This window comes from Danio rerio, chromosome 8, assembly GCF_052040795.2.
Source record: "Danio rerio strain M-AB ecotype USA chromosome 8, GRCz13ab, whole genome shotgun sequence".
Lineage (NCBI taxonomy): Eukaryota > Metazoa > Chordata > Actinopteri > Cypriniformes > Danionidae > Danio > Danio rerio.
The window spans coordinates 15,556,416-15,570,851 of record NC_141028.1 but is presented as its reverse complement, the minus strand read 5'-3'; the positions used below and the strand labels follow the sequence as shown (position 1 = coordinate 15,570,851).

Below are 14,436 nucleotides of genomic sequence, written 5' to 3'. Positions count from 1 at the left end.
AAAAACGGTTGAAGGAAACGGCAAGATGCGCAAAATGTGCAACATAAAAACAGAGTAGGATTAACTTTTTTTTTATTAGAAAATATGCACATAAACTATGATGGAAAAACTTTTACTGAACAAATTGCAGTATACACATTAAAGAAATAATGTAATTTTGTTATAAGAGATCATGTGATGATAATAATGTGGCAGAGCACATTGTAAAACATCTGAAATGTTGTTTTGGTTATTCTAAAACACCTTTACCATCTCAGTATTAGTGTTATTAAATTATTAATGATCTCCAGAATCAAGAGCATCTGTGCTCCGCGTCTCATGCCTTCAAATGCTACTGCACATTCACTGCATGTCAGGATTGCCTTCTGAGGCACAAATTATTTATTAAATAAAGAAAAGATTGACGCAGCTTCTCATACCATTGCAAATTCTGTTTTTACTGTTGATATTTAACGCCAGATAATCAGGAAGTGACGATATTGTTCGCTTTGACTCGTTGGATGGAAACGCTGCTTTATTTTATATTATTATATAATCCACTTTTGCCCATAAAGTTAATTCGCATTTTTGGATGGAAACATAGCTTAGGACACACCGGTGTCATTTACCTTTTTAGTCACAAACTGCTCTCTTTAAATCAGCATTTTAAGCTTGTTTGACAGCTCTGAACTTGTTTTACATATTTTCAATTCTATAAAACATGCTGTTAATAATTTGTGATATATCGTGGAATCGCTGATGTTGTGATATAAATATCAGAGGCAAAATATTGTGACAATATCTCTACTATAAATGTACTAATAGCTTATACTTAGGGAATCGTCATACGTTTATGCATATTTGTTTAGACTTAAAGTACCTTTCTTAAAAAAAAAAAAAAAAAAAACACCCACTGAATTGAATTAATGTTATACAAATTAAAATGTGTTTTTTTTTTTTTTTTTTTTGCTCCAAATTGGAGATAGTTATGTTTGTAACTCTAGAGCATGAAGAATGACTGGGCTATTTTGCCATTGAGGTGACTGGTTTAAGTTTCCAGTAAAACTAGTTTTCTTCTTTACTCAGTATATGAAGCTGATAACTGAAGGGAGAGGTAGAAGGATAAAAGGAAAACTGAGACAATTGAAAAGAAAACGGAGGATACGATAAATGAGAACTGAGCCTTTAATTATTTGCATGGCCCCAGTAGTATCTAGATCTCTTTTTTCAGAACCATCCACTGCAAAGCGTAAAACAAGGCCTTATATTCTCTTCAGCAAAGACCAAACACAGCAGGAAAAGATTGATGTACAGTTGAAGTAAGAATTATAAGGCTCCCTTTGAATTTTTTTTCTTGTATAAATATTTCCCAAATTATGTTTAACAGAGCAAGGAAATTATTACAGTAGGCCTGATAATATTTTTTCTTCTGAAGAAAGTCTTATTTGTTTTATTTCGGCTAGAATAAAAGCAGTTTTACTTTTTTAAAAATACATTTTAAGGTCAAAATGAATAGCCCCTTTAAGCTATATATTTTTCTATAGTCATCTGTACAGATCAAACCATCATTATACAATAACTTGCCTAATTACCCTAACCTGCCTAGTTAACCTAATTAACCCAGTTAAGCATTTAAATGTCCCTTTAAGCTGTATAGAAGTCTTTAAAAATATCTAGTAAAATATTCTTTACTGTCATCATGGCAAAGGGAAAATAAATTAGTTATTAGAAATGAGTTATTAAAACTATTATGCTTAGAAATGTGTTGAAAAAAAATCTGCTCTCGGTTTAACAGAAATTGGGGAAAAAATTCAACAGGGAGACGAATAATTCAGAATATATTGAAGAGTCACACTCTTTATACTGTTCATGTGTCTGGCCCTCAGCCAGTGAGAGTTCATTTATCAAAGGATGGCCTTGCTGGGTGTGGGATTTCCCGGCACTGAAATTGTGTCCCAGTGTAGCCCTGGGCCTGATAGGTTGTAAAGTAACAGAGCCTCTTTATTTGAGTGTCTTCTATTGATTGTTCTTTGGCCTTGTGTCTGAACACTTTCTGTTTCTTTGCTGGCTCTGGCATGGCATTAGTTTTGAGACTTGCATATTAGGCTGAATGAATGAATAAGCTGTGAGGAGATCTGTGACGACACCCTGATGTATCCAAGTTTTAAAGTGTTGCTCCCATATGTCACACAAAGTATCATGGTGTGTAGGAAAAAAGGTCTATTGGTTGAATGGATAATCAAGTCCAACACAAAATGCACATTTTAAGCCAGTTTATCTGTCTGTTTCAGGATGTCCTTAGACTCCGGTGACCACAGACCAGCTGTGTGGTTGAAGGCTTCAAAAGGCATTGTGGGATTGGCAGTGGACTGGATCCATGAGAGTCTGTATTGGATCAGCAACAGTACTCGTGCTTTACACATGGCCTCTCTGAATAACACCAAACAAAGGCTGCTTATCTCCGGGCTCTCTAAACCTACTGCTGTTGCTGTCCAGCCACTGTTAGGGTAAGGAAATGCAGCTTTTCTATGCCATAACAGGGCTTGACATTAACACAAACTTGCCAAATGCGGGTGGATTTCATCTGTGGCGGGTTACACAGCCACACCAGCTAGCCACTTTGGCTGGTTAAAGTTTAATTGTAGTTTTCTTAAAAAGCAGAGTTTAGGGCCAGCGTTAGAGATGACAAAAACCTATTTTTGTGTTAGTAAATGAGAGCATGATCACACGCGAGGTGAGCAGTGTTGGGTAAGTTACTTTAAACAAGTAATAGATTGCAAATTACTACTGGAAAATTGTAATCTGATTACATTGCTAATTACGTGATGTAAAAAGTAATCAGATTACTAATTACTTTGAAGTTACTTTTAAAACGTATGAAATACAACATATAGGGAAGCTCTTTCAGTAATTTAAATTCACAAAGAAATATTATAATGGGTTAATCACAGCAGCTTGACATTTTCAAAAGACTTAAGAGTTCAACCAAACTTTACAATTCTCTCATCATTCACCTGTTCCAAACTTGTTTGTTAGTTAGTTAGTTTGTTTGTTTTAACAAAAAAAGAAGACATTTATAAAAAAAAAACCTGGATACCTGAAACCATTGACATCTAGAATATGCAAAAGCACTGCAGTGTTCTGTGTGGTAATTAGTCTACCGAAATGTGTATATTCCATACAATGCATGAAGCTGACCAATCAGTCCTTGTCACATGATTCGTGGTTTTTAACTGGTGCACCTGCAAAATGCGAGTGTGCACAATATGAGCTCTGGATATGTGTGTGCAAGCCGTGCGCCTCCATTGGAATTAACGAACTTGCACGTGCAAAAGACGCAATATGTGAACTCTCTTCACATTCAGAACACCTTCACTCCTGATTCTACACAAAAATTCAACTTCCTCTTTCCTGACGAATTGTCATAGAATGCTTTTTGCTCAATCGCTCGAACAAGTTGCTGGTCGAGGTTAAAAGCAGATGAAAGCTCTTCAGAGACTAGACATAGACTGCACAGCAATAGTTTTGTTCTTTCGCTCAATGAAATCAAAGTAATGTCTGTATTTACACTCGAAAAAGCAAACACACTCGTCAGCATCCATCACCATTTCAGCTCATGTTCTCCAGCAATTTACTATTACTATTACCAACTCTTGAGGTGAGAAGCAGGCAAATTTTTTTTTTTCACTCACTAATGTGATGCACATGAGTGTTTATAAGTTTTTAAAAAAACTGTTCTTTATTGCGTGAAGCATCTGTGCCTAAAAACGCAATTGGTGTTATCGGTTCTCTTTGAAACAGACTGGACAAAAAGTGACGCTCTTGCACCCACAGTCCTGCTACTTTTAAGAGCTTGAGATTTTTTTTTTAGATGTCTTTTTGTAAGCAGCAGCGGTTGCTTTCACTTTAACCATTCTATGAACAGATTATTAATGGGCCCAACGTTACCTGTGTGACGTGATCATCTTTTCATTATCACACACAATATGTTTTTCACCTGCTTTCTTTTGCTTAGTTATTTTAGGCTAAGAATTATTATTTTTATGTATTTGTTTTTGGTGTGGCTAGAGAAAAATGTGGCAAATCCTGTTGAGGCTTAAAAAGTCATGTAAAATAAAAAAATAGTTTCAATTTGAAACTATGAAACCACAACCCATTTGTTCATGCTCACTGAGCAAGTATATACACGGCAAACAAAAAAGTGAAAAGAATGAGGTGGCATGTGGACAGAACACAGAATCTGAATCAAGTAGTTTAAGCATGACAAAGTCACATTTTATGCATATAAAATATATTTTCCCGACTACAAAATTGTGACTAGTGAAAATGGCGAGTGGCTAGTAATGTTGGAAAACTGCTAGCCACAGTGTCTGGTTATCAAAACAAGTTAATGCCAAGCCCTGGTCATATATACAGCTGTGGAAGAAAATTCTAAATTTAATGTGGAATAATGCTTTATAGTTGTGTATTTGTGTACAATTGTAAAATCATTTTCACATAACCATGCAAAATAGAAAAAAAAGTCATCTAGAGCATTTTGTGGGGCATAAAATAAGAACAAAAATATTTTAGACAATACAACACCAGTGAATCTTATTTCAGTTCCTCAGTCTAGGCTGAAATGTAGAGGGGACAGAGCTTTCTCTGTGGCGGGTCCTTGGTTGTGGAACACCTTGCCCCTTGAGATTAGAATGGCTCCATCATTATCTATTTTTAAATCACTTCTTTTTTTGTTTGTTAAAATTATTATTCAATGATAATAACAACAATAATAATATAATAGTAATATGTTATTAGACTTACGCTAAATAAATTGTGTTATATAATATCTTAAATAATTTCGACTTTTACTTTCATAAAGTATATTATGCAGCTGTATTAAAATGTAGTAATATACTATTAAATATACTATATGTTATATACAGTACTTAAAACAGAATTATAATTATATATCTAATTTAAAATTGTAATGAATTGGGATTATTTTTACAGGAACATCTTTAAGCTGATGATGCGTGTGGTGATGTTTCTTTTTCAGCATACGATTTTGAAAAGCTTAAAGGTATAAGTCATGAGTTTGCTGGTAATTTACTCATCCAAGGTGTAGGTAACAAGTAATAGTCTATTATAATGAAAGTGAATTGATATGCTTCATAAAAACATGTAAAGTGAACACATCCTTTGTTTTGTAAAGGTAAATGATAAGTGTGTGTAAAACAAATATTAACATTTTAAACTGTAGACCACTTAATTTAGCCAGCGGGCAAATGAAGCAGTATGTCAACATTTCTGCATCTACAGATTGTGAAATAAGATGTACTATGAAACTTACAGACCATATTTAAAATGAATGAACAAAAGACAGCCAGTACTTACGCAAGTATAGAGTGCGGGAAGTAAGTATTGGACACGTCATGTTTTTCATGGGAAAAATATTCCTAAAGGAGCTGTTGACATGAAGTTGAACCAGATTTTGGTAAAAACCCAAACAATACAAACATAAAAATAAAACAAAACAGAAAAATGAGTCATGTGTAATAACAATGGAATGACACAAGGAGAAAGTGCTGAACTAGCGGAATGTATTTAATATAAAAGGCTTTATTGGTGATGGCAGCTTAAAGACGACACATGCTTTGTTCAGGTGGGATTTTTTTATTTATTTTTTTTTTACTGACTTGAAGTATAAAAATCTTGATGGTTCTGTGGGTTTCGTCTATCAAATCTGGTCTTTATTTTGTATTGGATTCAAGCCAGATGGTTGGCTAGGCCATTCTGCAGCTTGATTTTCTTTCTCTGAAAACATTTGAGTGTTTTCATTGGCTGTATATTGGATCACTGTCTTGCTGAAATATCCACAATTAGGGGTGTAACGATTTATCGTTGTACAATTTATTGCGATGCAAAAATGTCACAATATGCATCGTGGCGTTATGACGATTTGATTACGATACGACGTCCGTTTTCTCTTATTAGTTGAGCTGTTTGCAAGTGAGCTACGTTCCACCGGCTGTCGCACGTGAGTTCAGATTGCAGCAGCAGTAATGTTAGCAGACCAAGATGAGTGGAGCTGAAATAGAGGATGGCCCATCCTCTCAAAATCAGACGTCTTGCAACATTTCGGTTGTACAGTCATTGCTTTAGACTCGTCCGCTTTTTGACACGCATACTGGGTCAAACATAGCCGAAGTTTTAAAGTCTTCACAGTGATTTACATTCTTTGCACAGCGACAGGGATACCTTCTAATGGTGTTGAAAGAGTCACATACTGTATTTATAAGGTACAATTCACCCTAAAATATCATTCTGTCTTCATATAATGTTCCCGCCGCAAAATCACACATGACGTGAGCTGACCGTGAACTGTTACTACAGAGGGCGGACTATGATAGACGCGCGCGTATGGCAAGCCGTTTTAGCATTTAAACCTTTGTTCTGACTATCCATAAATATATTTAGAGATATCTCTAATTATATTTTGACTAGTCATAATTATAATTCAACTAGTCAGAATGACAATTAGAGATATCTGCAATTACAATTGTACTAGTACGAAATCAGATTGGAGATATCTGCAAATATATTATGACTAGTCATATTCCTCCATTGACTTCCATTGAAAAATATTTGCAGATATCTCTAAATGAGTTTTGACTAGTCACAATTGTAATTAGAGATATCTCCAAATTAATTTAATTAAATATGAATTAAATACCTGGAAATGTGGATTTTTTTTGCACACACAAAAAACGCAAGTGACCAAGCAAAGCCTTAAGCTCTTACTGTTAAATTCAATTGAATAGAAAGCTTATTTTTTTGCACCTTTACTTAAATTTTTCCTTAATTTTGTCTCTGTCATTTCAATAATATTTTTAAGAAGTTTTTAAATTGTTTTATTTTCCAAAGACAGGCCTGTTTAATTTATTTTCTTAAAGAAGGTTCAGTTTAACAAGTTGAAACAAAAGAAATACATAAAAAATAGTTTACTTGGTAAAATTTGCATTTCAGTTTAATTTTCAATTTTTATTCCAAATATCGTGATACATATCGAATCGTGAACATTATATCGTGATACACATCGTATCGTGAGCTGAGTGTATCGTTACACCCCTATCCACAATGGTTTATCTTTATCATCCTGCTAATGTAGATTTTGGACTGAAGCAGCTAATATTCTTTTACATTGATAAAAGGCAGAGGGTTGCTGAAGAACTACTAAGATTTCAGCTGCTCTCTGGGCTTTCACTGCCTTTCTTCATGTGTTCAATATATTTCCCAGTGTCTTTTCCTTTTATAACGCATCCCTCCATTTGTAAACTAATATGTTGTTTTTCCTTTGCATATATGGATTTCTTTGGTTGTTTCCAACATCCATTTAAAATTTCAAGTTAACAGCACCTTTATAAATATGTTTTCTGATTGAAATGGTGACATTACATACTTTCCCCTCCACTGTATAGCAACCAATATATTTGTATAAACACAGCTGTCATTTCGCAAACACAGCACATACAGTATATTCATCTTATAGTATGCATTAACAATGTGTCGTTTTGAAATGTCAACCTTAAGCATCCCACCCAACTTGCATTATATGGACTCACTGATGGATTGCTTTTCTTACTTTGTGTACAGCATTTAACCAGTTTTTCTTCCTAAAGGTATGTGTTTTGGGCAGAAGGTGGGGAGTCTGCCAGAATTGAGCGTGTCGGTTTGGACGGGGAAAGCAGATTTGCATTGGTAGTTTCATTTGTACGTAACCCTGTCGCAATCTCACTAGGTAAGTATCTGCAGTACTAGCTTAGTTGTAAAGTCAAACCTCTTTTCACTCCATATGTTAATTCACTTTAATTTGCTTTTATTCATACATTAGTTTAAGGATGAGATTTAACTATACTTTATTATGTAGAATGGTGGCCAAGATTATTAGTATACTACATATTTAAAAGGTTTTTTTTAATTAGCCACAACTATACAAAAATCACTGTCAGTTTTGCAAATTCACGCAGTCATGAGACTTTACAGAAGAAACCAAGTTAGTGTGACATTCTCAGGAAATATATGGCCTTTATGCCACTAGATGTGCTAATTGATTTGTTGCAAAAGGAGGAACTCAGCAAGCATTTTTGTTTTTAAAAGATGCCTAATAGATGTCTAATAGACATCTAAACATAGTTATCTTGGCTAAAACAAGGCTAAATCAGTAAAAATCTACTAGACGTTTAAGAAAAGCCCAAAACTAGACTAGTCATCAAATAAACAGAAATGAATGACTAAACATATAAAGTCTAATCTGTATAGATTTGGTTTATTTTTAGATGACTATTAGATTTGCACTGGCAGCCCAAGTTTAGCCTTGTTATACCCAAGCTGTCTACATTTAGATGTCTATTAAACACAGAATTGTTTGCTGGGTACCGACTTCCACAGTTTTTAAAACCTTACACACGAGTATATACTGTACTGTACTGAAAGATTTTTAAAACCAATTCATTGAGATAAATGATTTCATGAAGAACCTTAAACATTAAGGGAATATTTTTATTTCACAAAACCTTTTTAATATTGGAAACAACCCAGCAGGCACACAGCGACATAAGACATTATTATTAGGTTAGATTTAGGTCGTGACATCTGGTGACTAAAATTCAATCTCTAACCAGCATCTAAGGACAACCAGGAATAGAGATTTAGCATGGACGGAGGGGACGCACCCCTCACCAAAACCCCTCAATTATAAAAGTTGTTTGCTGGGAAATCTCTCAGATAATCTTTTCAGATCTTTCAGATTAATTATTAAAACAAATCATTTTAGCCACCACTGTAGAAAAGATGTCTCTTAAGCAACTGTTTTTCAACTTCATATTTTACTTCACTTTTCATGCATTCAAATAATCAGTTCTCCCAAAAAACATCATTATATCATTAATAGGATATTTTACATGAAATCTGAGAGCTGTCTCATACTTCATAGACCGGAATGAGGGGACTTGTGGAGCTGCGCATTGATGGATTTGCTCTTCAGTGTTTGGAAGTTCAGCAGTGAAATTTAAACAACTGAACTGAACTTAAACTCTGAAAACTGGAACTTCTGTTAAGCTGCTTTGGCACAATTTACATTTTAAAATGACAGAAGAAATAAACAAATAAACAATGATCCAAATTCAAAAAAGAACAAAAAACATTGTCAAAACTGTCCATGTGACTTCAGCAGTTTAGCTGTAATTAAACAAAGCTCCAGAAACAATCTTTTGCACCAAAAAAAGTAAAAATGACAATGTTGACCAATGTCTTCTCTTTTGCAATTGGTCAGGGGGTGTTTTTACTACAGTACGTGCAATACAGCGTGTTGCGATTATAACATAACATAAGTGTTATATTACCAGAAGTAAAAGCACAGCCTGAACTTTACTATTTTTCCTGCTGCACAAAAGTGTTTTTGGAGTTTGATATGATTACAATTGAACCACTGAAGTCACATTGAATGCTTTGACAATGATTTTAATTATTTTCCTAATGGTTTGGAGACCCTTGCTGTCTATGAAGGATGAGAAAGCCCTCAGATTTCATCTAAAATATTGTATTTTGTGCTCTGAATATAGAATAGAACAACATGAGAGTGAGTAATTATTAACAGCATTTTAATGTTTGGATGCACTGATACTATAAGGATGCTTGTTTCATGTCTGAATAATAATTGTCATCTATGGTTGTTAGTTGTCATCACTGAAATATGATAAAAAATTATTTCTTTGCTCATCTAGATATCCCTCGTGGGCTTCTGTACTGGGCCGACTCCGGTCTGCGCTCAATATCAAGGGTTTCATTTGATGGACAATATAGAAAGACGGTTGTAGAGTCCAATGGATACCTGGATCAGCCATTTGGACTGGCCATATTTGAGGTACACAACACAAGCCTTTGCATTTTCATTTATTCATTTTCTTTTTAGTCCCTTTATTAACCAGGGGTCACCACAGCGAAATGAACGGCTAACTTTTGCAGAATATGTTTTACACAGTGGATGCCCTTCCAGCTGCAACCCATCACTGGGAAACACCCATACACTCTCATTCACACACATACAGTATGGATAATTTGAGAGGGTGCTAGATGCAGACCTGGTGCAGTGCAATCTGATGTGCATCCAATGCTTTTTAATGCTCTCACCTAACCCCACCCCTAACCTTACCCGTCACAGTGAAGTCACTCACTCCATTGAGTGCATTGTGTTTGAGATTGCATCGCTGAGTGATGCAATCTCAGCTTGCATCATAAAGGCTGCATCCAGATACTATTGGATAATTTAGCTTACCCTATTCACCTATAGCGCACGTCTTGGACTTGTGGGGGAAAGCGAAGCACCCGGAGTAAACCCACTTGAACACGTGGGCTTTAAAGCAGCAACCTTCTTGCTTTTAAGTGACAGTGCTACCCACTGCACCACTGCATGCTTTGCCTTTGTAATATTTAATTTATAAAACATACCAGTATCTATGTTCATGCTACTAGGACAGGAGTTTTGTTTTATGTTGCTAGTATTTTTCCATACTTAATTACTTGGATACTAGTTATTGTTAGTTACTAATACTCATTCGTTACTACTGCCTAATAAATAGACACTGGAAGAGTACTTATTTATCCGATACTAGCACTTTTTCATTAGAAATGTGTACTTAATTATCATATTATAGTACCAATTAAGCAAAGTAGTACTTCTTATTAGTTACTAGTACTTTAGGTACTTATTAGATACTAGTAGATATTTCAGTAGGTACTAGTATCTATTGTAATATAGGTAAACATATTTTAAAACATATTGATTAAATAGTGAGTCAAATATTGTTGTTGACTTCTTCGTCTTTAATATATGATCTGTTCAGTTTTGGATTAGTTGTATTCTATATGCATATGACAACTCTACATTTTATGTACTAGTTGTAGTTATTCTTTAGGCAAGTACTTATTAGATGCATACTAGTACCTATTATTATATGCTCATGCTTAATCATTAAAAACAAATACTTATTTATTTGATACTAAATAGAATAATTATATATTGTATTATTAGATACCTGTTTTTAATTATTTGGTGTAAATAGAATGTCATCGTGGTAATGGACGCAATTATTTCTCTGTACATTTTATGCAATTTTTTATTGTTTAATGAAACTATTGGTAATGTATATACTATATGTAATGAATTTTATAATGAAATGGTGTTTAGTTGCTATTGCTGGATTTTTTTTTTTTCTTTTTCAGAGTCGAGTGTACTGGAGTGATCAGTTGACCAACTCTATTTGTAGTGCAGACAAGCACAATGGCACCATGCTCAGAGTGCCTCAGAGACTGGGTTCTGCTTCACCAGCTGGACTGGTCATCCTTCACCCACTGTTACAGCCTGCAGGTAGTCTGAAATCTTAACACTGTTTTCTAAAATCCCATTCAGACTGTCAGGTTACCTAACGCGGAGTTCAGACTGCATGATTTTAGCCCCAATTTTGATTCGCTGACAGATTTTGAGAAATTGCAGAGAAATGCTGAAATCACGGGTAAATCAGTGCTCGTTCACAGAAGGAACAATTACACAGTTTGAACTATCAAAGATGCAATCTGAGAGAATCGCCGATAAGTCGCAGACTCCAGTGAGGTATTTGGCATGCTGAATATCTGGAGCTGTCGGCGACTCTAAATCATGCCATGTGAAATGTGTTCTGATTGAAAATAACATTGGCGATCCCCTACAGCCAATGAGAGAGCAGCATCCGCTAGTATGGGTATCTGCAGGCCAGCCGGGAAGGTTGGGGGAGAATTTTAAAGCGCTTCTTTTCTGTCTATTTGGACCCAAGAAATCAAGAAAAAACTAGTGTATATTTGGCAGCAGCATTGTCTGTTTGACATGTCATCTGATCAATACCACACCACCAGTTCGAAAAAGAAAAAAGTTTTAGACAAAAATGCTAATTTCCTTCAAAGGCGAGGTGAGTAAAATACGAACATTTTTACCCCACTAAAAGCTGCTTTCTCACTATGTCGTTAATAACGCATGTGTTTGGTTGTGAGACGTAGTTTGTGGACCGAGACAAAGTTATCGGTAATTTTTTGATATGTAAAGTCATGCAGTATGAAACCCCTTTTCACCGATCTATCCTACAGTATAAATACAGCACCAACAGAACGCTACCCCAGATAGTCATGCAGTGTAAAAACATCTGTGGCATGACTACTTTGAAAATCGTGCAGTGTGAACTCAGCATTGCCCTAACCTAGGGGTGGGCCAGCTCGGTCCTGGAGGGCCGGTGTCCTGCACAGTTTAGCTCCAACCCTAATCAAACACACCTGCTTATAGATTTCTTGTGATCTTAAAGACACTGATTAGCATGTTCAGGTGTGTTTGACTAGTGTTGGAACAAAACTCTGCAGGGACACCGGCCCTCGAGGATCAAGTTTGCCCATCCCTGCCCTAACCCATGAAACTGAAGAGTAGATAAGCTAAAGCAGCAGAAGATTAAATGCACACTTGTTGACACTCCTTTTAACAAAGAACAATAAATTAACTAAGGTTTTTTTTTCTTTTGACTCTATTATCAATTAATTATATCATTAATCATGCTCAATAGTGTCAACACAACATTCAACACGCAGCATTCTGCTAAATGAGTTGAACAAAGTTAGGCACTTGAGTAAAAGTGCAGATAGCTAAATAAAATATTTCTACAGTAGAAAAATAAACTTCTCTTTTTCAATATTACTTGAGTCAAACTAACAAAGTACTTTAGTTTTTTTTTATTTACTTTAGTAAATGCACTTAGTGATGTTACAGGATGTTTACTTTGCAAGAATGGTGAATTTCCAGACTTACTGTAATAATCACACTGATAATTAGTGATAATTCAAGTGAATACATGTGAAACCACATTCACACGCTGAACCCCACCCAGATCAGTTTGCATAATCAGTGAATCTTTCTGTTTAGATCATTTGATTCAGTGAGTCATTTACTGGAGACTCGCTATGAAGGGATCATTTAAGGGTTTAGTTCACTCCAAAAATAGTAGAATGGGAAAACAAAATTAATCTCAATTCATGCTGCATCAGAATTTAGCATTAAAACATGAAGACATTGATCCAATATTTTACAGCAAGCAGGATTAGTTAAAAGTGCAGTAGGTGATCTGCCAAAATGCTGATCCGATAGGATATTAGCTTTGAACGGCAGGGAGGGACTGTGTTTCAAATCCACTTCTCTTGAAATCACGAGCGCGCCCACCGAGACACGACAGCAGACAACCTAATTGATTCGCCAGTTAGAAGTGGATGGCCGGGCGGCGTGCAGGAATTTCACCTATTACTAAGCCACACTTACACGCTTTTTTAGACTGAATATTCAGAGTAGCAGTAAACAAAATCGGGAGTGCGTCACAGGCTGTCATTGCACAGGCGGCAGGCATGCACATGCTAAAGGCGGATATGCGTGAACGGAGACTCTCAAAAGCCCAAATCTGCATTTGTTGACTGACAGTTTGAGTTACTTATCGGAATTATGAGAGATGTCGGTCCGACTCTATTTAATTTGATGAACATTTTTTTAGTTTTATGCCTTACCCAGAATATAAAAATACATATAAATACATTTAGATCATTTACTTTAATCATTGCTATTGGAATATGAAGAGACTTTCAACCAGCACAATTAAAAATGTTTCTGAAGACAATCACCTACTGCACCTGTAACTACATTAGTTAACATATAACGAGAGCTGGGGGAGCAGAGCGAGGCCAGGGGAACAAACGTTATTAATGAGCAACACTTTTTTTTTTTTTTGTCTCAAGAGTGCCAGGGAGGAGTGAATAAAAATAATGAATGCCAAATGAATTAGGGATTGGGATGCACATCCATCTAATACTTTGTTTAGCTTAGATGTTATTTTATTTTTACATTTTAATAAAATGGAATTTGAGAAAAAAAGTTAATGTTTTATGTAAAAATACTAGTACAGCATTTATTCATCTTAGTCCTAACACATTATTAAAATCCAAATTTATGCTTTTTAACATTAGTTAACAAGAGCTAATAATGAATGACTTCAACATTAAGTTAATTTTGTTGAGAAAAAATTGTCATAATTTTTGTGATGAACAAGTTTCTACCGATGAAAACTAAATAAAAATTAAGTGATAATGATAACAACTATAATGAATAAACCCTGACATTATTGTTGACTAGACGAGAATGTGACTGAAGGATGTTTTTTTGGAAAACATCTAATCAAAATTAATCTTGGTGTGTGTGATGTATGACACACATTCGCACAGTATCTGGTCCACAGTAGATGTAGGATTTAATTACATCGTCTTCCATAGGAGCGTCTGTCTGATTAAACTATAATAAAATGGCAACAGCTGAGAGAAAAGGAAGATTCACAGTAGATGTCAAGACAAAAAGAGTGTTAACCT

General features: G+C 35.1%; 2 protein-coding genes across 9 annotated transcripts in view; one reads left to right on the top strand and one right to left on the bottom strand.

Annotated features, from left to right (window-relative positions):
- The window catches only part of lonrf1 (LON peptidase N-terminal domain and ring finger 1), a 203,374-nt gene that overhangs the window by 36,385 nt on the left and 152,553 nt on the right, over positions 1 to 14,436 (bottom strand). The gene's annotated exons all lie outside the window — the stretch shown is intronic.
- Positions 1 to 14,436, top strand: part of LOC100536757 (low-density lipoprotein receptor) — a 34,885-nt gene that overhangs the window by 13,491 nt on the left and 6,958 nt on the right. For all 4 annotated transcript variants that reach the window (XR_015497638.1, XR_015497637.1, XM_087264369.1 and 1 more), the window contains exons 6-9: positions 2,271 to 2,486; positions 7,641 to 7,759; positions 9,744 to 9,883; positions 11,242 to 11,386. Coding sequence is in view for 2 of the 4 variants with exons in the window: in XM_087264369.1 (XP_087120495.1) it covers positions 2,271 to 2,486; positions 7,641 to 7,759; positions 9,744 to 9,883; positions 11,242 to 11,386 (620 nt within the window). In the remaining 2 variants the exon portion in view is untranslated. The remainder of the gene's footprint in view (positions 1 to 2,270; positions 2,487 to 7,640; positions 7,760 to 9,743; positions 9,884 to 11,241; positions 11,387 to 14,436) is intronic.